This window comes from Solea solea, chromosome 5 (genome assembly GCF_958295425.1).
Source record: "Solea solea chromosome 5, fSolSol10.1, whole genome shotgun sequence".
NCBI lineage: Eukaryota > Metazoa > Chordata > Actinopteri > Pleuronectiformes > Soleidae > Solea > Solea solea.
The window spans coordinates 9,689,727-9,711,315 of record NC_081138.1 but is presented as its reverse complement, the minus strand read 5'-3'; the positions used below and the strand labels follow the sequence as shown (position 1 = coordinate 9,711,315).

Sequence of the window (21,589 nt, the reverse complement as noted above, 5' to 3'; positions counted from 1 at the left end):
TAGTAACAGCTGCAACATCCAACTCCGCCCACATCCAACCCCGCCCACATCCAATGCAACAGCTCTGCCTACATTCTGTACGTCACTGTGCTATGTTCATGACAGCGCGGAAGTTTGGAAGCTTGCTTCATTTATAACATTTTCATTTTAATGAACAGACATGCTACAACAATGAACATGTTATACATATATTCGTTTCTTTTTAATCTATAGAAATGCTATAAAATTATTATTTTAAACATATTTATGCTACAAATTATCTTTTTAAACATATATGTGTTTCTTTTGAATATATAGAGACGATATAAAATTATTAAATTAAACATATTTGCTGTATGAGCATTAAATTTGTTTAAAATGACGGCAATTCTTGGTATATTATACTGTATGCTTGTCATATTGTAGCCCACTGTTAGGCCATCTGGACTGCTTTTTGGGACACATTTTATTAAGGGGATGGATAATGAATTGATTTTACCTGGTCACAAAATTGTGATATATACAGATACATATTCTGTATGTGTCTGTATATATAATTTGAATATTCCAAGGTCAGAAAATGAAGTGGTTTTTTTTTTTGTATGTATGTATTTTTTAACAAGTGCAGCTTCACTAACGTTAACTCAGATGTATCTGGATCATCTTATCTTCCTGTATCCAGGTCAGGGTCAAAGTGGCAGCAGTCTAAGGAAAGATGCTTCCACCAGCTTTTCTGGGAGGATACAGAGGGGTTCCAGAACAAGATGAAAGTCAAACAGTAGACTCTCCATCGTGTCCTGGGTCTGCCCCAGGGTCTTATCCCCAAGCCATTCCCCTTTCCCTTCCACATGAGTATGAATCAACAGTTATGAGTATGAATCAACAGTTATGAGTATGAATCCACATTTATGAGTATGAATCAACAGTTATGAGTATGAATCAACAGTTGTGAGTATGAATCCACAGTTATGAGTATGAATCCACAGTTATGAGTATGAATCAACAGTTATGAGTATGAATCCACAGTTATGAGTATGAATCCACAGTTATGAGTATGAATCAACAGTTGTGAGTATGAATCCACAGTTATGAGTATGAATCCACAGTTATGAGTATGAATCAACAGTTATGAGTATGAATCCACAGTTATGAGTATGAATCCACATTTATGAGTATGAATCCACAGTTATGAGTATGAATCCACATTTATGAGTATGAATCCACAGTTATGAGTATGAATCCACAGTTATGAGTATGAATCAACAGTTGTGAGTATGAATCCACAGTTATGAGTATGAATCCACAGTTATGAGTATGAATCAACAGTTATGAGCATGAATCAACAGTTATGAGTATGAATCCACAGTTATTAGCATGAATCAACAGTTATGAGTATGAATCCACAGTAATGTGTATGAATCCACTGTTGTGAGTATGAATCAACAGTTATGAGTATGAATCAACAGTTATGAGTATGAATCCACAGTTGTGAGTATGAATCAATAGTTATGAGTATGAATCAATAGTTATGAGTATGAATCCACAGTTATGAGTATGAATCCACATTTATGAGTATGAATCCACAGTTATGAGTATGAATCCACAGTTATGAGTATGAATCAACAGTTGTGAGTATGAATCCACAGTTATGAGTATGAATCCACAGTTATGAGTATGAATCAACAGTTATGAGCATGAATCAACAGTTATGAGTATGAATCCACAGTTATTAGCATGAATCAACAGTTATGAGTATGAATCCACAGTTATGAATATGAATCCACTGTTGTGAGTATGAATCAACAGTTATGAGTATGAATCAACAGTTATGAGTATGAATCCACAGTTGTGAGTATGAATCAATAGTTATGAGTATGAATCCACAGTTATGAGTATGAATCCACAGTTATGAGTATGAATCCACAGTTATGAGCATGAATCCACAGTTATGAGTATGAATCCACAGTTATGAGCATGAATCCACAGTTATGAATCCACAGTTATGAGTATGAATCCACAGTTATGAGCATGAATCCACAGTTATGAATCCACAGTTATGAGTATGAATCCACAGTTATGAGCATGAATCCACAGTTATGAATCCACAGTTATGAGTATGAATCCACAGTTATGAGCATGAATCCACAGTTATGAGTATGAATCCACAGTTATGAGCATGAATCCACAGTTATGAACCCACAGTTATGAGTATGAATCAACAGTTATGAGTATGAATCCACAGTTGTGAGTATGAATCCAGTTATGAGTATGAATCAACCGTTATGAGTATGAATCAACAGTTATGAGTATGAATCCAGTTATGAGTATGAATCAACCGTTATGAGTATGAATCCACAGTTGTGAGTATGAATCCACAGTTGTGAGTATGAATCAATAGTTATGAGTATGAATCAACAGTTATGAGTATGAATCCACAGTTATGAGTATGAATCCACAGTTATGAGTATGAATCCACTGTTGTGAGTATGAATCCACAGTTGTGAGTATGAATCAACAGTTATGAGTATGAATCCACAGTTGTGAGTATGAATCAATAGTTATGAGTATGAATCAACAGTTATGAGTATGAATCCACAGTTATGAGTATGAATCCACAGTTATGAGTATGAATCCACAGTTATGAGCATGAATCCACAGTTATGAGTATGAATCCACAGTTATGAGCATGAATCCACAGTTATGAATCCACAGTTATGAGTATGAATCAACAGTTATGAGTATGAATCCACAGTTGTGAGTATGAATCAACCGTTATGAGTATGAATCAACAGTTATGAGTATGAATCAACCGTTATGAGTATGAATCCACAGTTATGAGTATGAATCAACCGTTATGAGTATGAATCCACAGTTATGAGTATGAATCCAGTTATGAGTATGAATCAACCGTTATGAGTATGAATCAACAGTTATGAGCATGAATCAACAGTTATGAGTATGAATCCACAGTTATGAGTATGAATCCACAGTTATGAGTATGAATCAACAGTTATGAGTATGGATCCAGTTATGAGTATGAATCAACCGTTATGAGTATGAATCCACAGTTATGAGTATGAATCCAGTGATGAGTATGAATCCACAGTTATGAGTATGAATCAACAGTTATGAGCATGAATCCACAGTTATGAGTATGAATCCACAGTTATGAGTATGAATCCACAGTTATGAGTATGAATCAACAGTTATGAACATGACTCCACAGTTGTGAATTTACTAATCTGCAGCTGTCACATAATTCTCAAAAATACATCACAGGGGCCCCATACCCTGTGTATTGAGCAAAAGATTCATCGATTTCACACACTGTGTGCATGCGTTCACAGCTAGTTCAACCAAGCTAGTGCTGAGATGAACAAGGAAGAAGTATTAAATTTGTAATAAATAATAAATAAATAAAAATTAGTTTCAGGTTGGATATTCAATGGACATTTGCTCCAGATGTAGCTGCACCCTCCTCCATTTCCACCCAGTGATAGTTGCACAATCACGGCTTTTTTAAAGTCCGACCCGTCCCTCTTAACTACCGTGGTCTCATTTAGTTCATGTGACCTAATGACTCCAAATCAGTGCAGGAGCATACATGAAGTATAGTCCATCTATTAGTAATTTATTTTCAAAAACAAGAGAAGATGACGTTGTAAATATTAGATATAATAACAGAAACGGAGACAGAATGGACCAAGCCAGGGGAAAGACGTTTGCGTGTGAATATTTAGCGACTTCACAGATCCCCAGCGACTCAACACTATCAAAAACCTCTTGTAAATAGTGGTGCTGGCAGCCGTGATCCTGTACAATTAAATATGATCCTGCTGCTCATCTTCTCTATTTTTTGGTGTAACACCAAATTAAATGCATTGAATAGTTGTAAAAAAAAAATATTATAAAAAATGTAATTACATTTTTTTTTTAATAGTAGTCTCACGGTTCGTATTCATGTTGAATAAATCACAACCGAGCAGATTTGTTTTAAACCAATATTCCAATATGGCTCTGCTTACTCACATGAAGAGAAAAAAAAGTTTTACTTTTATGTTGCGTGTGTGATGCAGTGGATGTGTTTGTGGAAGGGATGGGAGGACACGGCAGGCTGTGGGGTCAAGGGGCCCTGAAGCCCAAGCCCAAGTCACTACCTTAATAAGACAAAAAGCAAAAGGCTATGAATCTGAACAAATGTATGTATTGCCCTTCTCCAGCTCTCAAAAATGCACCAGAATATAGGAAATCCCATTTAGCAGATTCAAAATTCTGCTTAGGGCCCCCTAAAAGCTCCGGCCGGCCCTGCTCAGCTGTGTTTTCACTCCAACTAAAGTCTCAACTTAAATTCACTATGTTTCCTTTTTTCCCATCAAGGACACTGGTATGTGTCATCACTCCCACGTAAAAAAAATATTTAAAAAATAATTGATTTTTTTTATTGAATTGCTCTTGGGGCCCCCTGGTGGTCATGGGGCCCTAAGCAGCCGCTTAGTTCGCTCAGGCCTTGGGCCGGCTCTGCAACTGAGTGCGCATCTTTGTGCCCATCTTTTGGACAGTTATCTTACCCCATATATAATCTACACAGAAATCTTGTGTTGTCCATATAACTGTATACTTTTAAGAAGGTTAATGGTTCATCTAGGATACGACCCTGGGGCACAGGGACGTATGGGGACGCTCCTGTCCTGAGTAATTTGGTGCCCTAGGCAAGATTTTAGCTGGTGCCCCCTTGCATCTCAGCAGTCAATTTCACAATCAACTTGTGTGAAATGTAATGTAATGTAACTTTCATAAAATCACACAGAAACTGCATGTGTGTATTCAAGATTTTATTTCTTTGAGTAAAAAATATCACACCAAATAAAAACTAAAGAAAGAAACAAGTGATAAAATTAAAAAGGACAGCAGCACGTGATGCTGTGTCACTGGGGGTGGTACTGAAATATTTTAAAAGTGCATCTGAAGAGAGAAGAGAAGTATATGTGACGACTTCATGTTACATTTTAATAAAAAAAAAAACAGATGCTTGGTGTGCTATACATGAGACTAATATAGACTAATAATGAAAATGTGATGAGATTCATTCAACTTTATTGTCATTGCAATGCAATTCAGTCTAACCAGAGTGCAAAAACCAGTAAAGTGCAGTGAAATGAATATATATGTATATATAGCCTATGAATGATATGGGAAAGCTAAGGTATGAAATATTAACAGTAATACACTTTAACTGCACTTTAACACTGATGTAAACTTTAGCAAACATAAACTGTGACACATAAAACCAAAGGCTTACAACCACCCTATTACAAAGGGGATGGACAACTAAAAGCATTTTAACTGACATACAAGCAGGAAAGACACCTGTAAAATAACACCTAAACAGTAGTAGTATTTATAATTTAAAAATAAGTAGTATTTATAAAAAAAATAAAATAAGTTTGTTTTTTTTTTCTCCTCCGTTTTCGGCGCCACCTGCGGATGACGGCGCCCCTAGCATTTGCCTATACTGCCTATGCCCAGGGCCGGCCCTGCTGGGGCAGACCCAGGACACAATGCAGTTTGTCTATTGTGTGTCTCTCATCTTGTTTGGGAACACCGCTTTCCTGAGACTGCTGCCCCTCTGACCCTGACCCGGATACAGGAAGATGAGATGAGAATCTGGGTTAACTGTTAGTCAGGCCGCACTCGTAAAAAAAAAAACATACATACAAAAAAAAACACTTTTATTTTCTTTTTACCAGGTAAAATCAATTAAGAACCCATTACCTTAATGAAAATGTGTCCCAAAATGCTGTCCAGACAGCCAAACAGGGGACTACAATATGACAAACTGTATATTGTATATTGTACAAAAGGAGGGGAATTGCCATAATTTTAAACAAATGTAATGCTCATACAACACATTGGTTTAAAATAACCATTTTATAGCATTTCAATCAAAAAGAAACAAATCTATGTTTAAAATCTTCATTTTTGTAGCATGTTGGTTCATTAAAATGAAAATGTGATAGTTTGCGGTGTTATAAATTAAGCTTCCAAAATTCCGAGTTGTAATAAACACAGCATAGTGACGTATTGAACGTAGGCAGAGCTGTGGCATTGGATGTCGGCAGGGTTGGATCCATCATGGATGGGTTGGATGTGGGCGGAGCTAGATGTGCTGCACGTCACAAACGTTACGACTTGGCTCCACGCTCACTCTCGCATCCGTAACATTACGTCACTGGATGCTTTTAATGCGTTCTCTCCCAACACCCTTGAAGGTGCCTGTCGGTTTCCATGGTGATTGCCAGTAAACTGAGCTCTACCGCCACCTCTTGCCCAAACAAAAACATAACAACGTGTAATTACCAAATCAATGTATTTTGAAGAAGGCCTCAGTGACTCACCTAACTTTTGATATTTCGATACTTACACTTGTCTACATTATTGAATCGCTAATGTTATATTATTTAATGATCAGAGTTTTTAATAATTTAATAAAACACAACAAAAATTGCATGGGTCCTGAATTCATATTAGCATAGGCAGGGTGACTGCTAAACACAAAGGACTACACCCACACATCTCCTCTACCGTATGCATGAATAATAGCCTGCCTGGCCTCAGCCTCTGCAGTCTGATTCTGAAGCAGGTGCCATTCAAACAAAAGACCAAGAAATTAATTGATAACACTGGACTTGTATTGTTTGTTTTTGTACTTTATTTGTGAAAGAAAATTATATCCAGATGTGCAATTCATCATGAAAGCTACTCAGTCACATTCATATTCATTCATTGTATTTGGCCACTAATTATCATGTATATCAATTTAACAGAGCAAATTCTTTCATCAAACAGTTGTGTTAATTTAGTTATGTAATGTGGAGAGTGAACCGCTCCTGTGCACGTGAGTGTGATGGATGATTCACAGCTGTTCTAATTTAATCTCTTTCCAAACACATTTTTTCACAGTAGCTGAAAGAGCAAACAGTTTTGGTTCTGTTTTATTACCAAAGAAACATGGTTTTATATATAAATACTGCAAATTATTGTGCCCAAAACACAACACAATGTATTATTTTAATGAATACTTTATGTTACACTGATAGCTGTGAATTAAATGTAGCCCACATCTGACGAGGCAGACTCTTTAAAAAAAAAAGTTTTTAAAACATTTACACCCAGTCTGAGTATACCAGTTAACTGCCCACATATCTATTTTATTATTAAGTCCCATATCTTATTTTAATCCTAATAACAGAATAAAAATGATAAATATTGCACCTGTCCTAAAGAGTGAATATTATAAAAAATTATAAAACACCAGATTTTTTTTGTTGCACTACTTTTATATATATTTATATACATACACACTTACTCATTTATTTTTTCTTAGTCATAGTACACAATAATCTACCTCAAAATTCAATGCTATGTGTTGGTTTTTATCTGCTTGCCAAGCAACGAAATTTTGTTGCTTGTGTTTCACTGCCGTGTTTTCTGTGCAATGACAATAAAAGGAAATCTAAGTCTAAGTCTAAGTCTAATAAAAAACATTAACCTTCAACTCAAAACACTGTTAAAACAGATCAGCGACAATACACAGGATGTGTAAAGTCCTCCACGGTATACTGAGAAATGCTGGGGATGACGATTTTCTGCACTTTGTGACTCAGGGAGGGAGGATACTCCCTCCCTCCAAAAAAGGATCTACTCAAAGCAGTCATTTTATTAGGTACACCTGTTCAACAGCAACTCAGTGCATTAAGGCACATAGACATGATCAAGACAACCTGCTCAAGTTCAAACTGAACATCAGAATGTGGAAGAAAGGAGATTTAAGTGACTTTGAATGAGGCAGACTGACAGACAGACTGAGTAGTTTGATGAATGCATCCCTTCATGCTGCAAATTACATCACAGGAGCCAAGAAACTGGTTTCGAGGAAATGGAGGCACCCAGGTGACAGGTAAAGTCATTCTGAACTGAAAACAACAACATGATTACATTTTGAAACAGGTATATACATACATTGTACTTTTTTTTGTTAATGCATGTTTATATTATTTATTAACATCTTTGCTGCTGTAACAATGTCAATTTCCCCACTGCGGGACACATAAAGGACTATCTTATCTTATCTTACATACAGTTCAGACAAACATTGCTGTAGATTTCTTTAATAAAAAAACTTAACATTAGCTGACTTTGAGATTTTGGGGGGTACATGGCTGGAGGTCTAATGTCTGGAGGGGTACGTGATTGTGAAAAATGTTTGGGAACCAATGCTCTCAGTCAGTGTACAAATACATTGGGACTGTACTTAAATACAACATTCATGTATCTCTACTTTAGTTTGTCTTATACATTTCTAGCAACTATTACTCCACTACATTTCCTAAATAAATTGTGTAATTTCACTCCACTTTCCTAGTGTTGATGAGCTGCTTTAACACTACAGTTTTGCCCTTCACTCATTCACACTCTAGAGTAGCAGGAACTGGACAGCTTGCCCTACCACTGAGCTACCATGGCTCAATCCTACTACTCACTTTTTTAATACTTTTACTTTTAAAACTTAAGTACATTTTATATCAGAAAATGACTGTTGATTCTCAAGTAGAGTATAACTTGAGTAATGTAATAAAAAAAGTGACTTCAACTTCTACCAAAGTCATTTTCTGGTAAGGTATATTTTTAATTAAGTATCATTTGTAGGTACTTTATACAAGAATGTTCTCATTGAAAGGACGTGACGTGTGTGCCTCGTAAGGTGGTTAGTGAGTGTGTGCGTGAGTTGAGCCCGCCTCTTTCTCTCTAACATACAGGAAGTACCGGGTTTGTGTTGGGATGACGTCAGAGTGGTGAACGGGGCTGGACAAGCGGACTCTCTTTCTCACTGAGAAGTGAGAAAACTTTGCTCTACTACTGTAAGTTGACCAGCACACAGACGTCTGCGCTCAGCAGCAACTGGAGGAAAACAAAACAAATGTGACATGTTTATGAGTGTATGATACTTTCGCCGCGGAAATCCTGTGATCTAGTGTTTAAAAACACACGGACTGTAACCCGGAGCCCTTTACCGCGAAGATGGGAAGGTTCCTTTTAGCGAGGCTTATTTGATGGATTTTGGGTAAGTCTAAACACATTTGGGAATAAGGCTGCACATTTTCTTTCTTAATTTAGCTAGAAAAATCAGTGTTCCGCTTCGTAAAAGCAGTGGTTTCGGTGTCGCTGTGTTGCCGCCTCCTCGCTGTAAACCGATTAACATAGAGCCATTTAACCTTAGCGGCTCTTATTGTTCATGTAAAAATGTGAAGGAAAGCCCTGGATGTGTAGCTCGTTTCCGGACTGTCCGGTTTTTGTGAGAATGTTGGCCTCTAAACCCTCTCAGGCGGCAGAGGCGTTCATTCATCCACGTAAACCGTGGTTCAACTCGGTTGCGTTAAACACACACGCAGTATATGTGTGTGTATATATCGCTGTTGACATTGTAACGTAGATGGAAGTTCAAACTTAATCAGAAGCGCGTGGAAGTTTAAAGTAAGCCACTGATGTTATTACCGTACCGACATTCCGCGCCAAGGATTTCAAAAACAGTATACCTGCGCGGGACAGCTTCACTTCCTCTGCGTTTCCTCGAGCCGCGGCCCCATTGGCTGCTTCTCAAAAAAGGGCGGGACCACCGCGTCCGTTGTGCCCCATGATTCGATGGAGCGCACGTCAGTAACCGCCAAGAATTCCTTGGCCAGTTAGTTCGACATTAACTAAACTTTTTTTTAATCAATATTGCCTGTAAATAGTTCATATATCAGTGTTTTATTTAACTCAGTTTTGACACGCTGGTGTATAAATGTCTTTATTGTACAAATGTGACGCACAAAAGGCGGTAATACTTTAAATCAACGAAAATATTACATGCATGTAATATATTAGTATAGATCTTAATATTCAGATTCAACTATTTAACATGAATAAGAACACGTGATATAATAGCACACGTAGAAAAGGGAGTGGAAGTACATGTAGTACAGTACATGATACAATAGGATCCTCCATTAATAATCTAAAAAGATCAATCAATGTATGCACAGTGCAAGTGCAGTCTGCTAACAAAACCTGCAACCATACAGGACCTTCTTCCTCAGCCATCTTACTTAACGCAAAATACTAGTAATAACATAGCAGGTCAGTCAATCCAAATATTTATATTTATAGAACAACAAGACATCCTATCTCATCACCCACCATAACACAGCGGAAATAAAAGAAAAATGAATAAATACAAAAATAAAAGTAACATAGTAAAGTTTATTTACAAATGTATTAAAATGTTGTACTGAACAAATAATCATACAATCGTGTTAAAGGCCAGGTTAAAGAGGTAGGTCTTAAGTTCACTTTTGAAAAGTACAGATAATTAAATAAGTTCCTATTTCCATTCTTGGAGTTCTCCTGGTGATGTAATAACACTACCTAATGTCTGCTGTATATAAGTACCTGCCACACAGAAATAAATAAAATCAAGCTGTTTGATTAAAACGTGACAATATGTAAATGAATTCATTAAAAACCAATGAATATGTGGTATTTTCTAACTGTTTGTTTTCCCCCTCTGATGACTAGGACGATGGCTTTATAATACCCCAGATTCAAAAAAGAAGACATTTCTTTGCACGTGTGCTTTGTCAGTGGAGAACCATGGGTCCCCTAACCACACCTAAAAAAGGAAGGGAAGTGGGTTCTGTTGATCCCTGGACACCGACATCTAACCTTAAGATGCTCATCAGTGCTGCTAGTCCTGACATCAGGAACCGAGAGAAGGAGCTATGCATGGACCATGGAGGACAGGAAGGTCTTGACTCCATACAGGTATAAGGAAATCTAGCAATATAACACATGGTATATAATTGAGTGAAAAAGTGAAATAAAACAACCACTGTTCTGTGTTATCTTCCTGCAGGACACTGAACATGGAGAATCTGAGAAAATGAGCAGGAAAGAGAAGAGTCTTGGTTTACTTTGTCACAAGTTCCTCGCCCGATACCCAGATTATCCAAACCCTGCCCTCAACAACGACATCTGCTTAGATGATGTGGCCACTGAACTCAGTATGTCTTCTATTAGTTGAACAATATCCATCTACGTGAACCTTTGCTTTTAATGCCATTTAATCTGTCATTGTGTTTCTGAGTCATTGATTACTTCTTAACTAAGTGTCTTTAAATAATCTATTAAATCTGTAAATTGCAAAGTAGGGTAACAAAATGGATTTCATGTAAATTTGAAGTTGAATTTTACTTTTTTTAGTACTTGCTCTGGCGAAGTTCCAAGAGTAGGTTCTATGCGTGACATTGCCAGACTGCCGGAAGAGACGTCCGACACAAGAATCAAGCCGAGCAATGCCGAACTGTAGATTAGTTAAAAAGACTTAAAATCTCTAACAATTACCAGGGAAATGTCTAAAATGCTTTGGGAAATGTAACTTAACCGTGCTGAGGCGAGGAGAGCTGGTGGAAACATGCCATATGATTCATTGAGCTGCTACAGTCTGTTTTATTTGTTTCTCTTTTGTGTCCAGATGTGGAGCGCCGGCGCATCTATGACATCATGAATGTACTGGAGAGTCTGCACATGGTGAGCCGTTCTGCAAAGAACCGTTACATATGGCACGGCCGCTCCAAAATGGCTCAGACTCTAGCCATTTTGAAGCAGGTGGGTGAGGAGCACCGGTACAGTCAGCAGATGCAGCAGATCCAACAACGACTCCTCGACATTGATAGTGAAGAGAAGGAGAACGCCGAGGAGGTGGATTTGGAGAACGAGGAGCAGGGACAGAAGGAGCTGTTCTTCGTGGAACTTCCAGGAGTAGAGTTCAAAGCAGGTGGGTCGCTGAAGAGTATTGAGTGGTAGTGTTGCTCCACTTTCTGTATTAATCTGATTATATCCTTGAAAAGACTGTTTGTGTTTTAAATGCATAGACATGGTTTTTTAAATGTTTGTATAAAATATTGCTGAAATGCAGTACACGACACAAGTATTGTGATCCTTTGTGTAATTTTGTATACCACTAGATTTCATGAGACATTTGAGTACTGTGATAATACTCACATGCGTCACATCTTAGCGCTGCACAATCTATCGCCATTTGTCATGTTGCAGTTGGATTGACATTACAGTATACAGCAAACACTGTATACTTACACATTCGTTTAATTATCAGTAATATCGTCAGCACAAAATTCATTGTTATCCCATGTTTTCCTAAACAAAAGTAAAAAGTAAGAAAATGAAAATGACATTGAAAATGTCTTCTTCTTGACTCGCTCTGTCCTGTCCAGCCTCTGTTAACAGTCGGAAGGACAAATCTCTGCGGGTGATGAGCCAGAAGTTCGTCATGCTCTTTCTAGTGTCTAATTCTCGTGTGGTCAGTTTGGATGTGGCTGCGAAGATCCTGATTGGTGAGGACCAGGATGCAGATCCAGACAAGAACAAGTTCAAGAGTGAGTACAGAAGACACCATAGAGCTTTCCAGATAAAGTAGTCATGTTGTTGTTTGTCATGACTCTTGAAACAGTTTGTACAAAATGCGTTTAACATTTCTTTCTCTCTGTGTTCATGTGTTTGCAGCCAAAGTGCGCCGGCTCTATGATATTGCTAATGTGCTGCGAAGCCTCAAGCTCATTGAGAAAGTTCATGTGACAGACAAGCGAGGAAGAAAACCGGCATTTGAATGGGTTGGTCCTGTAGAATTCCCACAGATCAAAGGTATCCACACATCTTTTAGAAGTTTTTGAAGTTCATACAGTATTGTGCCAGCACTGTAATAGTATGTAAATACTATATAATACCCAACATTGAACTCTTCTTTCAGACTTGGAGAGTTTTACGTCTCAATGCCCATCCAAGAAGAAACATGTCCTGGAGTCACGTGCGTGTGTAGATAACTGTGCCAAAAAACTCTTTACATCACCCGGAGCCAAACGCAGTTTCACCCGACACCCCTCCCTCATAAAGCTGGCAAAGAGCATTCAGGACGACAGACGCAAGATAAACTCAGCTCCCAGCAGTCCTGTCAAGAATTCCTTCAGTGAGTACAGGAAACTTTTCTCTGGAAGGTTAATATTGAAGTATACTTTTAATATAACCGAGTAACACTGGTACTGCAGAGTACCAATTAATGTTAAATGTTAAATCAAGCAGTGCTGAACTGTGGCTGTACCTAAATGAGGATTTAAGTGGTCTGTGCAGCAGTGACTCAGTGTCTGAGTAAAACCACACCCATACATGAGAGAGGGGGAGGTGGGGTAGATGTAGATACTGCTAAAAATAATGCCCATCGCCCCCAATGTTTTGCTTAAAACTTAATAATCGCTCTCTAAGCCTGCATGTGAAAAAAATCCTGTTTTAATTATGTAACTTAAACCGAATCATCAATCAAAATAGTTGATAGCAGATCTTTTGTTCTTGTTCTTATAGAGTGTTTTACTGCGGATGGTAACTTAGTTGTTGCTCGTTACTACTTTTTTCTCTCCTGTTCCCTTCTCTCTCCTGTCTTGCTTTCAACTCTTTTCCAATTTCGTACTCAGAAACCTTTTGTGATTTTTTTAAACTTAGGCATGTGATGTGATTGACTGCTCTGAACAGGAAGATTCTATACATGCTCCTCCTGGGCAGAACGAGCACTCATTTACAACAGGTTAAACAAAACAACACAGTAACTAACAGCAACAACAAAGAAAGGACCACCTACTCTACAGCAACTGGAGCAATATGTAGTAAATGACTGTAGAGCAGACTGTGTGTGCCTGCATGTCCACAAGGGGCCCCCAACCAGGGGAGCCCCAGGGGGGACAGGAGATGTCATGCCCAAGAACTGGTCAGGAGGTCAGGATTACAGCCATCACTGACAGATAGACTACAGCCCACAGCCCACCATCAAAATATTAGCTGTATTTATTCTAATGCAAGGATGACAAATGAAAACCCACTTGCTGTTACTGAAACCATTTACAGATATGCTGCATAACATCATCAATTGCAGCCTTTCTAATTCATTCATTATTTACTAGGGCTGAACAATAATCAAAATGTTATCGAAATCGCAATGTGGCCCACAGTTTTTCAATATTTGTTAAACCAAAATGTGTGTCAAAATTTAAGTTTAGTTTATGAATGCTGGTGTTGTCCTATACATAACTTATTCTACAGACTGAAGGGAACATCTTTGTTTCTCAGAGATCTGCACAAATATCAAACAGTAATCATTTTAAAAGTTTTTCTGAATGAAAATGAGAATAATGATGTAAAAATTACCAATCGCTAATCACAGTTCCTGTCAAAATAATCACTATTAGATATTTATTCAAAATCGTTCAGCTATTATCTAGCACTTTATTCTCCACATAAGGCTCGTGACAGAGGGTACACAGGACTCTGGACAGGTGGCCAGTCCATGTAAGGACCGCAGTGTTGGAGGAAACTGGAAAACCAAGAGAGAACCCATGTGCACACAGAGAGAACATTCTCCACACAGAAAGGTCCTTGGTCGAACCGGGATTTAAACCTGTGATCTTCTTGTTGTGAGGCAACAGTGCAAGCCACTATACCCCCCATATAGCCCAGTCTTTGTAATGAGACAAATCAGTGAACCCTCTAGAAAAGTTAGTTTTCCCTCTGAAACTTGCTAAGCAGAGGCAGGTGTAACACCCGCCACACTGTCGGCATCAGAACTAGCTTCTCCTGGTGGTTTTTCATTGGTGGAAGCAGGAGTGCTCTCATGATCTGGTGCTTGATCACTAGGGAAGTGTTTCATAGTTATGAAAGAATGCCTCAGAGCTTTGCTGGGTTTGATTCTTTTCTCTGGATCTACTTGCAGCATCTCTTTAAGGAGACTTATAAATGCCTGTGTGTCTTCATAGCCAGCCGTACCTGGACGACTCCTCATGATGTCATCGAGACTGGTAATCAACTTTGATGACGTGTCAGTCACTAACTGATGAACAGTCAACTCCTCAGTGGACTTGTCGCTCCCTGAGCTCTCTGAGCTCCAGGAGGAGTTCAGAAAGCTCCCCGAGCTCAGGAAACAGCTGCACTCGGTTTTCAGTTTCCACGAAGAGCCGTTGTTCTTGTAAAAATACTTCTCAGTATAAATTCCAGTATTGAGTAAGTGATGATCAGGCTGACCATGCAGCTGTACAATATCAGCCATGTTCGCCAATATACATTTTCCTGAATACACGTTATCCAACACATACACCGAGGCAATTAAAGAGCCAAGAGCCCACATGTCTACAGCCTCACTCAGAGGAAGCCCCAGTAAAATTTCAGGGGCCCTGTGCTGAAGATCATGCAAGATATAACCAAGATACAGTTCAGAGACGTCTCGAGCCATACCAAAGTCAATCAGCTTCACTCTGAAGGGCTGTAGCTGATGATTTATCAACATTATGTTGTCTAAGCTGATGTCTGCATGTACCGTCCTTGTGTTTTTTAGAGCAGTTAGAGCCACCAGCATATCTTGTGCGATCACTTGAATGTCAGACAGATGCAATGGCCTGCGGGAGCACATGAGAAGGTCTCTGAGAGTCATGTCCAGCTTTTCGAATTCCAGAAAAAAATGTCCTTGGAGCTTAATGTGCCTGTTAAACCGAATCAAGTTGTTCTTATCTGGATCGAGCTGTCTGAGTAGTTCAAGGTTTTCCACTTCTTCTTGCCCACACTCTTTAATGATTATAGCCTTCACAGCCACCACCTCTTTGGTATCTGAACGTGTGCACAGAGACACAGATCCAAAAGCCCCGCATCCAAGGAATTTCTTCACTGAGTATCCACATGATTCCATAAGTGGAACAAAATCATCGAAATGATCTGCTGCATCCATTGTCAACTATTGGATTTCTGACTTTCTCTCTTCTTCTAATAACGTCTGGCAGGCTGTACACCTTTGTTTGCCCCCACAGCTATTAGCTTCAGATCTGGCAACAGCTCCTTCTATTGCCTTAGATAAGCGTCAGAAGCCTTTGAGTTTGATGTGGTGACCTAACTATGACATCAAACTTACTGATATTGTGTTGATCAAAGGCGGCTACTTTACGTCACTGTCATGTCATCACTCTCACCCTTGCTGCTTTTCTCCTGGTTGTGCTTGACATCAACAATGTTGCCTTTCTGCCTTTTCTGGATTGGTCCTCATCCTTTTCCTCTTTTATTGCTTTCATTAATTAATGATCTTTTGCTTATTAACAGTCAGTTGAGTTTCACTGCTACAGTACAGCACCCAACCCTATGTGTATGTTTGTGAAAGGTGAGATGATACCAACAATTAATGTGTTCCTCTCTTTTATGAAGGTGATTCATCAAACACTGATTTCCCAAACAAAATGGCCCAACTTGCTGCCATTTGTAAGATTCAGCTTGACCAGGAGTCTGTGTGAGTTTGGTTCTATTCATTATACATTCATGCATTATTCAGCTGGCTATTAAAGAAAAAAAAAAGATTACATACTGTTCATTTCATGTTATCCACTGGTTTCCACTGTCGGTATGTACTGAACTAAATCATTCTCTTTATGAATGAATGAAAAATGCTGTTCAGTGTAACGAGCAGATCAAGTACTTCTCGGTTGTTAAATGAAACTTTTGCGTCTGTTTCAGGACTAAAGCTAATGATCCAAAACCTGCTCCCGCTGAAGTGGGCCCAACAGCCTCTAATTCAGTGGAACTGCTTCAGGCAGCGTTACTAACGCCAACCCAGGATTCTACAGACAACACTACTGTCCACCTCACCCCACACACACAACTCGCAGCCCAGCCCACAGGCTCTGTGGCTTACTTTTCTGCACAGTGTTCACCCATGATCCCTGTCCTGTTACCTCAGCAGCGTGGGAGCCTTCCCTATGCCATTTATCTGCAACCTTCCCTCAGGACAAACTCTCTGGCCAAGCCGCAGCCGACCAGCCTCGCTGTGCGCTCCATGACCTTTGAGGACAAGACTGGGCAGAGCCCAACGATCATGTCTGCCAACAAGGAATCAGACAGCAACCCCTTCATGTTTAAACGGCTGCATTCAGACTCTGCCTCGGAAAGCAGCCCCTCCAAAACCAAGAGGACTGACCCCAACTTTAAGGTGAAAAATAAGCTCAATTTCAACCTTTAGTTGTAGATTTTAAGTTTATATAACATTTTCTTACTATAAAGTTTGGCGCTTGCAATGAACTACTGAGTTTAAGATCAGTTTGATGACTAAAAACCTTTTAGACAATAGAAAACAACAAAAAGATAAATGTCTGCAGTGCATTAAACACTTAAGAAAATACAGCCTCTCACATTGTATTGTGTTAAGCATTAAATGATACATTTAGGTCATTTCTTGTCTATAAACACATGTAAGTCATCATAAAATTCTTAAATAAACCTGTTCTGTTATTTCTTTCTGACATACTTGTTTCAATCCTCCCGCCATCACAGGACACTTCTCCAAAGCTGTGCGAGATCCTCCAGGCTCGCCTTAAGGCCCATCGCAGCCACCCGCTCTCCTGCCGGCCCTCACCACGTGCCCTCCACCTTGACCCTGAGTTTGTAAACACACCTGGTGGTGCCGTGGTCAATCAGACACTAGAGCAGAGCTTGGAGACATTCCTGGACAGAGAAGACAAGGCGGTCAACTCCGACGGTGAGGCAGGATTGACGCCAGTCAGAGCCGTACCCCTCACATCTGGACAGCTGCAAACTGAGGTAAAGACACAACCATACTGCTGTCTGTGCCCTCACTTAAGACCAGGGAGGCTTTTGATAATCCTGGTGCTTCTGACAGTATGTGTGACATTTACTTCTCTCCCAATCCAGACTTTAGTGCCAGCTGGATACCTAATCCCAATCTCCCAACAGTCGTTCATCAGCTATAAGGAAAGTAAAGGTTCAGGGGGAGAAAGTAACAAAGCCTCAACTCCCACTTACAACATTTACCAAACACCAACTGCAGGTAAGAACAGGCATGATAATAAAATGATGTCAACAATATTTTTACATTAAATCTACATTTCATCAAATAAATCAAAACTGTACGGCCTATATTTGTTTAGGCTTGAACTCACGTAATCGTTTTTTGTTTTCTTCTGTTTTTAAACAGGCTCCAGACCTGCTGCCTCAGCTCAGGAGAGCACACCCACCAGCCTTCGCCTTTACAAACCCACTGCTGCTACTGACTCTCCACACATCACCCAGCAGGCTCACCACCTCCACAGCCCCAGTCCTGCCATCCTCAACTTCACACTGCAGAACCTGGGCCTGATCTCTGGATCCAGCCCAGGAAATGCCTTTGCTACCCCTCAGACACCAGAGCGCACCAACGGTCTGGCCAGTCCACTGGCTCTGCAGCAGAGAGGCATGGTTTTCATCAAACCAGTGTCTCCTGTGCCTGTGTCTCCCCACCCAGTGGCCCTGATCACTTTACAACAGGTACAACAGCACTTCTTTTCAGACACTGACAATGTTTCTAATCACTGAACACTGAACATTGGACACGTGACAGTTTCCCAACAGTTCTAACGTTTTTCTTTCTTTCCCAATTTGCCAATCTTTGGATGTGTGTGATTTAAATACTGTAGTTATTCTTTAAATATAACATCACCCAAAGACCGTATATAAAATTGTGATTCGACTAGAGCTGCAACTAACAATTATTTTCATAATCGATTAATCTGTCGATTATTCTCTCGATTAATCATTTGGTCCGTAAAATATCAGGAACCTTAATAAATGTTGATCGGTGTTCATCAAACGTGGAAATGACGATGTTCTCAAATGTCTTTTTTTGTGCACAAACCAAAATGATTAACTTTTAATGATTTCTTTGTTATCCAGAGCAAAGAAATGAAGAAAATATTCACGTTTAAGAAGCTTAAACAATCAGAAATCTTGTTTTAACCATGAAAAAAGCTTTAAAACGATTAATCGATTATCAAAATAGTTGTCGATTAATTTAGTAATCGATTAATAATCGATTCATTGATTAATTGTTTCAGCTCTAGATTCGACCGGCACATACATTTTCGAAACTGGAAATTCACAGATGTTACCTGCAACCAGGCAGCTATTGGATAATATTAGAAGTCAATGACAGTGGTGTCCACTCATGTGTGCCATGTGTGATCATCTATTTTCCTCTAAATGGAAACATCATTTACACAATTGACCTGTTCCAGTGAAGAAGAATGTATCCTGACATGAGTCAAGTGAGAAGTAGACACATTCTCTTCAAACATCAGGGCTGTCAAAGTTACCGCATTCATCGCTGCGACTAATACAGCTGAGATTAACACGTTAAAATGGTTTACCGCAGTTAACGCAAGGTTGTTTACTTCTAGTGTGCGCTGATCTGCGACATGAACGATCTATTGACAGCCCTAGTTTTTCTATATATAAACTATGCATCACCCTGATGATACTGATGATACTAGGTCACTTTAACTAGGTTAAAAAAACAAAAAGATGAAGCAGAGAAGGAGGCTGGAAATGTCATTCTACAGATCTGACTAAGTTTAAGATGTTTTTTTTTTTCAAAAATCCCTATTGATATTGATCATTTTGTCATATGAACCAACATAACTAGTATTTTGAAAGGACCAGTTATTTCCCTTTAGTAACTGTGCACTTTTACTAACTGATCGTTGTCTCTTGTCCAGCCTGTGATGACGACCCCCAAAGGGACTGCACTCCCCCACAGCTTCTTTCAGACACCAGTCCCCGTCTCGCCTTTGGCCGCCATGGTAACCACAGGTGGACATGCTGCCACTAAAACAGTTTATATCCCTCAGAGAAAGCTGGACGTCGCCACTGAGGACTCCTAATGGTCCTGAGGGAAACCCACAGATGACTGTTAAATGTGTGTATGATTGTTGTGTTTGTGACATGTTACAATATCCATTACCTCTGAACATTTCACCGCGGCCTCCCTGCCTTCATCCTTATCACTGTCTGTTCTAAACATAGTTGCCAGAACTGCCAGGCACTGTCTGTGGCCCAGTGGACACATGAAAAATCACATTTCTAACCAAGTTCATCAGAAACTCATGAACACTATTGTTCTGCTCATTGTGAAAAAGAAGCAGCAGAGTTAGTTTCCATGTTTGAGTTTTTGATGTTATACCTGCTATTTCAGGTTTCCTTCAAATTACCAAGAGTAGTAAAAGCTAAATCTAAGAACATTTTATCCCAGTGTAATAGAATATTTTTAGCTGAAATACAAGTTTGATTTGAAACAAATTGATAATTTTGTAAAACCGAACAAAATTTCTTTTGCACGTTAACTGTTGCCCCTTTTTTAAAAAAAAAATGGAGTTGTTGAGAATATGTGAATATCTGTGATTCATTGTGAGACTAATTAAACATTTTGGTAAGTTTAATTTATAAGAAAAATACTTTACTAAATGTAAAAATGCAAAATAAATTTTAATCTTTCTTTTCTAAGAACCTTGCGTCATGTCTGCTTTTCTTTAGGTCTACAGACTTACACTGAAAGTTGGTACAGATATGACATGGACAGACTTCTAATTATTTTAACTAATTGCTTTTTTTAATTAAGGGAATGCTTTCAAAAGGGGCCTCTGCACCAGCAGCCATTTGACAGATCACAGTTTAAAAAATCTAATTAATGACAGCTGAGTGCCTTTTATCTTCCTCAGCTTCAGGATGATGATGAGGATGAGGATGATGATGATGTATCATTAACGTGATCAGTCACACCTGTGAGTGCTGTGCTTTACATTCTTTCATTCTGAAATCGGAACATATTGAGACTTGTTCTTTGGCAAAAAGACTTGAACTAATTGATACATGAAAACTGGGGACTACACTTTAAATGGACTGCTTGGCTTACTGTCATATAGTCTGTAGAAGTTGAACATTAATTCAAGTTTTTCATCTTAAATTCTTCCTTGAGAAAATATAAAGGTTCAGTGTGTGTTCAAATGTGGCTAAATGGCCGACTCTGCTCACTTCTCTGTCTCCCCAGCATGTCAAGGAACTACGTATGGTGGGCTTCACATTCCGATAAGTACGCTTACATTACAGTATGCCCCGCCTCTGAAAGCACGTGCATGCTGTGGCAGGTTTAGCTTTTCAGGCAAAAAAACAAGGTGACACATGGTGTAAAACAAAAGCTTTGTCTGAAGTACATATGAAATCTACAAATATATAAGTAAGTACTGATACACTTGTATATTCAATTTCAATTCAATTATATTCATGATGACAATATAGAAGCCTGTTTTCTCTACCCCATAATAATGACACCAAAAGTGTTGATTTCAGACGTCTGGAATCGTTTTTGTACCATAGGTGAATAGAAATGTCTTCCCACCTATTGTTCCATTATTGTGGACAATCACAGTCCAAACATCTAAGGTCTCTGGCCATCAAATCAGCTTGTTTTGTTTCCTGGTGTATAATGAGCCTCTTAAGGTCACTGCTGCCGCTCGGTTGTCATTTACATGCTTTGAGTTCCCGTCATTTATGTTCATAATCCAGCAGCTTTTTGCAGCTGTCAGAGTTTCCTCTGCCTTTCTTTGGGTCAGTGAATAAACGTCTGAGTGACTGATATTCAGGCGTCTGTTGGCCTCTG

The 21,589-nt window shown here is 39.0% G+C and overlaps 1 protein-coding gene across 1 annotated transcript; it reads left to right on the top strand.

Annotated features, from left to right (window-relative positions):
• Positions 1-8,860: 8,860 nt before the first annotated feature.
• e2f8 (E2F transcription factor 8) lies at positions 8,861-20,439 on the top strand. Its single transcript, XM_058628882.1, has 13 exons — positions 8,861-9,100; positions 10,594-10,839; positions 10,931-11,078; positions 11,549-11,851; positions 12,309-12,470; positions 12,598-12,735; positions 12,842-13,057; positions 16,318-16,399; positions 16,624-17,095; positions 17,437-17,703; positions 17,815-17,950; positions 18,098-18,426; positions 19,653-20,439. Exons 2-13 carry the CDS (start codon positions 10,669-10,671, stop codon positions 19,815-19,817), a joined length of 2,589 nt encoding a protein of 862 aa, XP_058484865.1. The 5' UTR covers positions 8,861-9,100; positions 10,594-10,668; the 3' UTR covers positions 19,818-20,439.
• The last annotated feature ends 1,150 nt before the right edge of the window (positions 20,440-21,589 follow it).

Bases quoted from the DNA above. Each gene is read 5' to 3' on its own strand.
- e2f8 (XM_058628882.1), top strand. From the start codon at position 10,669: ATGGGTCCCCTAACCACACCTAAAAAAGGAAGGGAAGTGGGTTCTGTT. The intron at 12,471-12,597 runs GTGAGTACAGAA...ATGTGTTTGCAG, and splicing joins AGACAAGAACAAGTTCAAGA to CCAAAGTGCGCCGGCTCTAT. The intron at 17,951-18,097 runs GTAAGAACAGGC...GTTTTTAAACAG, and splicing joins TTACCAAACACCAACTGCAG to GCTCCAGACCTGCTGCCTCA.